The sequence below is a fragment of the Calliphora vicina genome, chromosome 1 (assembly GCF_958450345.1).
Source record: "Calliphora vicina chromosome 1, idCalVici1.1, whole genome shotgun sequence".
Taxonomy (NCBI): domain Eukaryota; kingdom Metazoa; phylum Arthropoda; class Insecta; order Diptera; family Calliphoridae; genus Calliphora; species Calliphora vicina.
In genome coordinates, this window is record NC_088780.1 from 115,759,398 (window position 1) to 115,770,203 (window position 10,806).

Consider the following 10,806-nt stretch of genomic DNA (forward strand, 5'->3'; position numbering starts at 1 on the left):
AAGGTGCCATCGGCAGCACAGCTGATTATAGAAATAGCTCGCACAAATGTCAAACTACATATATAAAAAATATTCGCCAGTACGTTCGTATGTCAAACTATATATATAAAAAATAAGTGAATTCGCCTGTATTTATTTCAATTCGCCACTGCTGTCACCTTGTTAAATACGCCTTGTATCTGCATGAATCATGAAATGTCATATTTGCCAAAACGTATGAATACAGAGTTACTCAAACTAATTTTATATTTTCTAGTATTCGTGTGGGACAAGTTCTTAATATAATACATTTTTATAAAAAATATCAAAAGAAAATATAGATATTAAGGTAATTATTTATTTGGTTTAATAGTTTATAGTGAATTTTATTAGAAACAAATTAAATTTATTAACATTTCTGTCGATTTTATCAAAATTCCATTGAAAACATTGGCACCTGCATTTTGGAAAATTTCTTGCCTCGCCTTCTTCATACATAAATGACGTCTTATAACTTTTTACAACAACAACTATTTACATGTCTTCAATTTACCGGGTGGTAAATATACATGTCTGCTGCTACCATTACTACTGCTGCTTTTTTTGTTGTTGTTGGCAATAATGAAACCGGGTTATCTTCCTATGACTACTACTTCTGTGTCTGCTGGGGCGTTATGCTGCTGCATGTTCATTATGTCTTCTGTCTCATGGCTAATTTTGTTTACCGTTTGTCGAACAGTCATTTTACCAACCTACGCACTTTTGTCAATTTCTACATCAAAAACGAAAAATTAATTACAAAAGTATAAAGCAATCAACAACAACTTTAACATAATGGCCAACATTTTGGAAAATCAATTGGCTGGCTTAACACAAGTTATTGAAAAACAATTGGATGAGCAATTGGAACGTTTTGATAACCTGGATAAAGATGACCTCAAATCAATAAGAGAACAACGTATCAGAGAGATGAAAGAATTGAATACAAAAAAACAAGAATGGCTAAAAAATGTAAGTAACATTTGAATTAGTTAATGCAGTGAATGTGAAGTAATAATTACATAGAATTAAGAAGTAATTAGGGTTTTCTCTACTATTTGTTATGCGGAATATAAATTTATTTATTTAAATCGCGTAATATATGAAGCCTTTGTAGGTCAATAAAATCTAAGTATATTACAAAAGAAGAATCCTGAGTTAGTACAATATTTACTTAAATTTATATCAGAAATTAAAAACTTGTACAAAAGTTCTCAATTAAATAAATGCATTCTTAACATACGAAATTTTAATTTTGTAATAAATTTTACACATTTTTTTTCCTGATGCTCATATTAATACGTTGTACTCTATTGATACAATTTAAATTTACATCTCGTGTAAAAAATTACACTGACTTTTTAATGATTCATCCTGTTCGTACAAAAGCAAATTTCAATTAATTTTGAATATGATCATTACATGATTAGTAAACTAATTAGGAACCGAAAATTCAATTATATTTTTTAAATAAATAAAATAAAGGGCAAGATTTTGAAAATTTTTCATGAAAAATATTTTTTTTTTTTGCATATTTTACAGGATTTTTGTTGAAAATTGCATAAATATGCATATATGTAATAATATGTAAAGAAAATATAACTTAATCTAAAAATAGCTATACATATATTATCTCTTATAGTTTACGAGATATTCGCATTTCAAAATAAAACTATCAGTTATTCTGTTTTTTTTTTTGATTATAGCGGATCTAAATTATTTAAAAATCGCTTCTGAGTTAAAATCAAATAAAAAAACGTTTTTTTTTAAAGTATATTAGATTTTAATTGTACAGATTGGTATAATTGATATTGGTACAGAACATATACATTAGAGCAGTGGTACGCAAAAAGAGGCATTTAATTTGTGTGCTCTTTTGGGTAAAAAATAAAATATCCACAACAACATCAAGAAACTGAATGAAGTGTGTATTTTTACGCTCTATTACGCTCTTTTGTTCACATTCGGGTTGTTTGACGAAAATCATCGTAACCTCAACAATATGAACGCCTACCATGGCATTAGAGTGTCCCAAAATTTTTTTTTGGAATTTCGGAACGCATATCCTCTAATTTTTTTATATATATAAAACTATAGTTAAATATGAAATTTTGTCTTTCTATCATGATTGTAACCCGTGCCGACTAGCGATTTAGTTTTGTGGTGCATTTACAAGGGGAAAAAATGCAATTTTTTCAGTTTTTGTAAAAATGTTGCCATTAAATAATTACTTTTGCAATTTAATTTAAAAGAATCGATATGTGTACGTAATTGTCGTTCTAATCTATATATATAAAAGAGTAACGTTACTGACTGACTGAATGACTGACTGATTCATCATCCCACACAAAAATTGGTTAAAAAATGTTAAAGTTATTGAAAAATCGTCAGGCCATTAACGTGAATCAGGCCACTAGAACAAGAAACGTAGGAACAAATTTAACATATTTTGAGAAATATTAAAATAAGAGCTTATTTTTACTTAAAATATATATGTACATATTTACTTGTATATGAGTTTTTGTCTTCGTAGGATACCGTTAACCTATTCGCAGGTATGACCAAAAAAAATTTTTTTTTGAACGGTAGTTTCAAAACTCCAATTTCAAATTTTTAAAAATTTTGTTTAACAAATTTCAGAATTTTTTGATCATCACTTGGTAATTTATTGTCAACATAATAGGGAATAAAAATGTGAACAAATTATGTCAATACCTCCTATAGTTTTTCCGTACCTTCGATTTAAATTTTGCGATTTTCGAGAAAAACTAATTTTTTGGCCATATTTTGGCGAATGAGCCGAATTTCCTTACTGTTATGATTTTTAAGTAAAAGCTATTCAGAATATTATAGTCCATGTAATTTTAAATATAGTCTGAAAGTTTAACTAAAATCGGATAACGTCAACCCTTAACCGGCAAGATTCAGAATTTTCAGTATATTGTTGATTTTGAATACATATATTTCAAAAAAAAATCGGGAAAGATTTGGATCAGCTATTAGCAATAAACCAGACAAAGGTAAATAAGATAACTGAAATTTTAATCTTCAAATGCGAATATCTCGGAAACTAAAAGAGTATATCATCAACTAAAATCCAAATAACGTAGCATCACTTTTAATAAGTTTATAGGAGAAGCAAAAAACTATATAAAATTAAAAGAACTACATGAGATATTGAAACTAAATTTTAAAATCTGAATTACAATGACACGAGAAATATATATTTATAAAAATCCAAAATAACGTATCAATAATAGCTATGTTCAATAACTAAAAGTTGTTACTAGTTAGTAACAATTGTTACTGGAAAAGCGTTAATTAACTCAAAAACTTGCAAGTAGAGAAAAAATCAAGAGCGTATAAATTTTAAAGAGTGTTCTCTCGTTGCAAACTATTACAAGTTCTATTTTGAACTCGTAATATTTAGCAGCTTATATTTTATATGTTTTGTGTTATTGTTTATTTAAAATTTTATTTTTGTGGTGAAAAAATGTCAAAACAAAAGAATTTTCAATAAAATTAAAGAAAATGTGAGTATTTATACATTTTAAAAGGAATAAAATAAGAAAATTGTGTGTATAAAACAATCAGCGTTCCCGCTTTGGTCCAATTGGACCAAAATTGGTAGTTTCAAGTTAACAAATTGACTTTTGGTAGTTTGGCTGGTTTGTTCCGATATTTGTCGTATTTTGGTAGGCTACGATATTTCTGAATACATAAGTATTTTTAAGAACAAAATAATTAAAATAATAACGAAAAAACTACTTATGTTAAGCCAAAATAATATTCTATAATATGAAGATAGCATTTTCTTAAATATTTAGTTTAGTCAGGTAATTGTGTATTTATTTAGTAGTGTTGAGTTCAAAAAATGCCAAAGGGCTCTCAAAACTTTTATTTTCTAATAATATGTGTTATTATTCAATATTTCAGTTTCATCTGACACTTTAAATGTCCAATTATGGAAATTAGGACGCGTAATTTATTTCTATATGAAACTTATTTGTGTTGAATTTTTTCGGGATACCAACACTTTTAGGAGTTTTATGCTCGTTTATGTAATTTTCGGCTATGGTCAATTATGAATTGAATTTTTAGGTGTAATTTATTTGTAAAACTGTTATTTAATATCTATATAAATCAAGCATTTATGACGGATAATGTCTTATTTCTGGAGGACATTTATATGGGGGCTATGTGAAATACATGGACAACCAGCCAGGCAGATGTCAAAAATCTCAAAAACTGAACGATTTTAACATATTTATGATTGTAGTGTTATTAAATAACTTTCTTCCTCTGCACAGAGAAACAGATTCGTAGTAGCAACCGAATTTGTTGCCAATCAAATGATTCGGTTGCACACATAGAATTTTTCGGTTCTTTCAACAGAAAGTCAGTTAATAAAGAAGAAATTCGGTTGAAATAACCAAATTTTTGTTACTCCTTCTAAAATTTTTTACCCGCAACTGTAATATTCAGTTACTAAGGTAGAATCATTCGATTGGCAACAAATTCGGTTGCCATCACGAATTTGGTTTCTCTGTGTGGGTAATTTTATAGCAGCAATAATATAATTTTAAGTTAACTATTAATTTTGAAACGAATCCATATAGCATTTCTCAAATATTATAAATTTGGTAGGTTTTGGTAGTTTTTAATTAGAAATTTGGTAGGAAAAATATTTTATGAGTGGCAACGCTGAAAACAATTGTTACTGGAAAAGCGTTCATTTACTTTTTACTATTTTTGAGAAATTAAGAGAGTAATTTTGTAAATTTTGATTTTATTCTCTCGTTGCAAGTATTTACTGGGAAAGTAAATGAACAGACCTAATATAAATTTGTATGAAAAAATACAAATTTAAATAAAATTATGTTTTTAAATAAAAGCAGTTATAGATATTTTTATATTTTGTATGCTTTTTTATTATTTTATTTACTAACAACTAATTATTTAAACTAAAAAAGCTACTACATTAAATTTTCATAAAGTCTGCAAAAAAATTTCAATTGCAACAAATTTATTAAAAAATATTACGAAACTCCATAAAATAAGGTAATATACTATTTATTAATTAATAATCAAAGCGTATATGTCCGTTATTTTGTTTAAGAAAATCGTGCACTTGATGATACTAGGTTTTGAATTTTGGTTATAACTTGGTTATTTTTGATAGTAAAAGTTAAACATTTTGTACATATTTTAATATGATGTGAATCGTAATCAATAATAAAATCAATTTCGATTTTTTTCATGATACGTACGTACAGTGATAGACTTAAGTATAGGCACAAGCGGCATTTTAAAAGAAACTGGTGTTTTATTTGTATAAAAAAACCCGAAAAAATTATTTTATGATTACATTATAGGAGTATAGGTTGTACATTAAAATAGTAAGCATGAAAATTAAATACATCTTCTTTGCAAAAAAAGTTATTAAAGAAAACATTAAAAAATTCATTATTTTACTGGACAAAAGTATAGGCACAACTTAATTTAATTAATTTAATATTTAGTTGGCAGTCTTTTTACTGAATAAGTCTATTTGGCATGAAGTGGACTAACTTTTTGGTTCTATTTTCTCATGATTCATTCTTCCATGAAAACAGCTTTAAGCCTCAGTGTTATTTGAAATTGGTCGTTTTTGGATTCTTCGCTCCAACTCCTCCCACATATGGTTTAGGTCAGGGGGGTGTGGCATGAGCCGTATTATAGGCTGGAATACATGAGCCGTTGTCTTGCTGGATGGTAAATGATTTCGGTATGTTTAGCTTCTCTGCGCTTTTTATGACATTATCCTTCAAATGTTAAGGTTAACTGTCGTATCCATTATCTGTTCAATTAATACGACCTCTCCCACACCCGCAGAAGACATTCAGCCACATACCAAAACAATTCCTCCACCATACTTTACTGTTTGTACAGTGTTACGCTTTCATATACAGTGTTACGCTTTCGTCAGACCCTAGTGTGTCCATCAGTTCAGAAACTATTAAATTTACTTTCGTCTGTGAACAGTACCTGTAGTGCGATTCACTAAATTTTAACGAACCGACAATCGTAATGTTTATCGACATAAATAATTGCTTGCAGTAACGATAGTGTGATTCAATAATTTATTTTTAACGATTGTTTAAGATATGACATCTCTGTCTACAAAATATCAAAATAAGCGAAAAGCAGAAAACCATTATTTGACACAGAATGAAATAATTAACCAATGGTGTAGTGAGTACAACGTTGACTACCAATCGGAAGATTGTTGGTTCGACACTTAGCTGCGACCTACTTTTTTTTTTTATTTATTTATTTTTTTTTGTAAATACATAATTTTAATTTTTATAAATAATTCTACTAACAAAACAACTTATTTCCGGCAAAAATGTAAAAGATTCGCGAACAAAAATAAGTACTTCTTCCAGGCGAATAATTAGTAGTATAATCGTCAAATTCCCTTATTTTTTATATATTATTGTAAATATTAATAAGTAAACAAAATTGTGTTTCCATTATTTTTACGATTAAATAAACACAACTTAAATTATTGTCGCTAACATAACGAAAAAAAAACTGCTTAAAGTAACAGTTGACTTCAACCGACAGCAAATGTCGTTAAAAATGTTACTGAGTAGCAAATTTGATAAATTTTCGTTATATTTATTTTAACGATACGATTGTCGTTATAAAAGTTAGTGAATCGCACTACTGATCCCAAAAATCGTATTGCTTGTTTTCAAACTGTTTGGCATATTCTACTCCCTTTTTTGGATTACTAGTAAATGTTAACGGGTTGCGTCTAGCCACACGTAAGTTATAAAATACAGCACACTTTAAGGCACTCAGTTGATGTTTATTTGAATTGCGTCTCTGATAAACTGACTCACGACTGCAACCTATGCCACTATTTATAACACTGTCATCTGCACTCTAGATTGTTCTTTAACTGTCAAAGCTCGTATATTCTAGAGCTTTCGAATACACATGCCACCTATGGTGAACTTTCTACAATGTTTTTTTTTTAACTGTCAAAGCTCGTATATTCGAATTCGAATATACGAGTTGCAGCAAACATTAAGCGTTGTCATACCTACGATCAATGATCAACTCGAAGCTTTTATTCAACGTTAATAATGCCCACAGATATGTTACAGTCTGAGAGGCACTGCTGTTTGAAAGCATTATGCAACTTTAAATCAGCCGTTAAAATCGTTATATTTGAATTCAAGTAAAATTTCGAAACAATGGGTGAATTCCAAAATATATGTATGCAATGCAGTCATATCTTTATCAAGACAAAGCATGCAAACGCGTAGTTAAAATTTTAAAAAAAAACTTATCATACTGCCTGTTTTTACTTTTTCATACATTTTGCGATATGAAACATTATCAAAGTTTACACGGTTGCGTTAAGAATCGCTCGACTTTTTAAACCTTTCAGGGTCAAAAATAATTTAGGCGAGCTAAAAGTATGAACATTTATATTTATACTAACTTGAATACGCTGAATCCGGGAAAAATAAAATTGTTGTATTTGGTTGCTCCCTAGGCTTTTATTTAAAACAAAAAAATTAAAACTAACTGTATTTTATTATACAGTAAAAGCGCATAGAAACAGAGTAGGTTATGATGTCGAATAATGATGCATTGCATACATACATTTTGGAATTCAACCATTATGTATGTAAAAAAATAGTAATAGTAACATTCTGCTAATTTATTTTCAGGGCCATGGCACCTTCACAGAACTGGCTGATGAAAAGGAGTTCTTTGAAGTCTCGAAAAAATCTCCCAATATTGTGTGTCACTTTTATCGGGACTCAGCAGAACGATGCCGCATTGTCGATATGCATCTGAAGATCTTGGCTGGCAAACATGTCGAGGCAAAATTTTGCAAGGTAAATGCTGAAAAGTCACCATTTCTCACACAACGTCTACGTATCAAAGTAATTCCTACCATAGCTTTGATAAAGGATAGTAAAACAAAGGATTTCATTGTCGGCTTTACCGATTTGGGCAATTGTGATGATTTCTCAACTGACATGCTCGAATGGAGAATAGCACAGTCCGGTGCGATTGACTACAAGGGTGATCTGATGACCCCACCAGATATTAAAAAGAAAACATATATAAATCGTCCCAGAAAAACTATACGGGGTGGTTATGATTCAGATGATTCCGATATTGACTTCGATGATTAACCTGCTTGCACACTTACTAAATAGTTTAAAAAGAAGCTAGTGTTTAGAACTACTCATTTTTTTGTTTCAATACATTAGTCTATATTGCCTGCCTTTTCTTTTTGCTGTTTCCCAAGTGTCTTTTTTTAAGCTCAAGTTTGAAAGGTTAATATTCAAACTTTTTTTCATTAACCTAATGCTTAAAAATCAAAATGTATTCAACAATGTTTAATTGCAAGAAAATAATCAACAACATGATACTCTTTATCAATAATTTCATACCATTTACATTCACTTTATTTTTTGTATTTTAATTTATATTAAAAAAATTCCTAGTTTTACTACACAAATAAATAAGTATTGTTTTTTTTTTTTTTGCAAAATGTCTTTTATAAAAAGTAGCACAAAATTAAAAAAAAAATTAATAGGATTAAAACTAAAAAAGACAACTTTTTCGTAGAATTTAGAATAAAACATATTTTCTTAATGCATAAAAAGTATACATCATAAGCAAGAATATCGACATCAAAGGTGAAAGTGAACATACACAAATGTTCATAAACATATATACACACAGTTACTAAATTATACGTACGATTTACTTATTGGGCCTTTTCTTAAAATTCTATATATATAAATATACAAGGCCTGACTTATTCATTCACTCACTCACTCATGACTGATGAGTCAGTGAATCAGTGAGTGAATGAATGAATGTGTTATGCCTTGTATTTTTAAATATATAGATTTTTTAAAAAAGGTCCAAAAAGTCGATCGTACGTATACTTTGGTAACTGTGTGTATGTATGTACTAAATAATTATGTGAATATATGTGTATGAGATCATTTGTATCCTAACCCCCAGTAACACGAAGTCTGGTTATGTGTTAACTAATAGTTATACTGACAGTTTTCATACAAAAATAATTTAAAAAAACAGTATAACTATTAGTTAGCACCTAACCAGACTTCGTGTTAATGGGGGTAAATGTAATAAAAATTGATATAATATTTTCATTTAAATAATAGTAATAATAATTCCTATTTTTATAGTGTCAAAGAATCTAAGCAAAACATACATAAATACTTCATTCACAAATTAAATTGGACTAAACAAACAACAAAATCTCTACATATTTTGTCTCGTTCTCTTATTAATAAAAATAATAATAATCTTAATTTATTTTTATAATTTTAAAATGTAATATTTTTTTAATTCAAATAAAAAATGCATGTATGTATATGTTTTTTTTATGTTCAAAACAAACAAACCAGTTTTTTTAAGAGCTAATTTTAAGTGCCCTGGAGACGATCAAATAAACCCGTCAATCAGTGCATATGTGTGAGTGTCGTATGCTTGAAGCTTTAAAGGAGACGTACAAGTAAATCAATCACCATTTGTATTTGGACGCACTTTTCCATTATTACCAAAAATTTCGAAGAAACTGACGTTTTTTTAGTTAATCAGAGACGTGAAACATATAATATGAATATTTTGTTTCATCCGTGAATGGTAAACACAAAGCAAATGAAATTTGATTGTTAACCCATTAAAAACCAAGACCGTTTAAAATGAAAAAATTTTAAATTCATTTATTTATTTAAACTAAAATACGGTCAAAGAACATAGAAAATTAAAAAAAATTAAAAAAAAAATTTAGGAAACGTGTTTTTGGGGCTGTACCCGAATGGGTACAATGGCGTAAAGTGTATGCTATTTTTATAATGTGTGAAAATTTTTAAAACATTACTTTTTCAACACAACGCAATATCGCATTGTTCAGACAACCATATTTTTCTGTTATGACATTCACCCCATCGTAGGGGATTTTTTATCCTTTAAGGAAATTGGTTTCCAGGAGTAGTTGCGACACCAGAAGCCATTGTAATTTGTATATGGGTCTCACCTTGTCAGTAGCATCTAAATTAGTGTTATCAGCCAAATTACCAAAACGTTATTATTTCATTGAATCTGTTCCGTGATATAATTTCTGAAATTTTGGAGTGCGAGTATCCTCGCAGAGCACCCAATACATATCTTCTTTTGGCATAGAGCGAAATCCACTGTAAAGCAAAATACTCAAGAATATATTCAAATCTTCTGCGTTGAAGGAAAAATTGGGCTTATTAGCTTGCGATGCATAAATGCAAGTCTGCTAAATGGTTAAACTAATAACCTTTTCCCATTCAACTATGAAATAATATTGAACTCATTGTCCAAAAAAAATAGTTTGAGACATTTGAATATCGCATGGTCTTATTATCCAAATAGAATTTGTTTTGCTTGATCTTGAGGGCATTATTTTCTGTCAGAACATCTCAAGTGGAATATCATCGTCGCCATCACTGACACAAACTACTTATATTTCACCTGGTACATTCGATCTCTAACAATATCGTTAGCAACACCTTCATCTTCATCCACATTACAATCCGGATCTGATAAAAAAATAGCTATCAAAATTGTGGTACTCATATTTTTCCAAAAAATCTAGTTTTTAAAACATTCGCATTAAAAACTTCACGTTTTGATGGTCTGAAATTCTATTTTAGCGTAAGAAAATCTTAAAAAAAATTATACATATCAAGCCATTGTACCCAATTG

The 10,806-nt window shown here is 28.9% G+C and overlaps 1 protein-coding gene across 1 annotated transcript; it reads left to right on the forward strand.

The window, feature by feature from the left end:
- Window positions 1–194: 194 nt before the first annotated feature.
- LOC135963654 (thioredoxin domain-containing protein 9) lies at window positions 195–9,472 on the forward strand. The gene is made up of 3 exons (XM_065515592.1): window positions 195–328; window positions 719–990; window positions 7,749–9,472. Exons 2-3 carry the CDS (start codon window positions 814–816, stop codon window positions 8,220–8,222), a joined length of 651 nt encoding a protein of 216 aa, XP_065371664.1. The 5' UTR covers window positions 195–328; window positions 719–813; the 3' UTR covers window positions 8,223–9,472.
- Window positions 9,473–10,806: the final 1,334 nt, after the last annotated feature.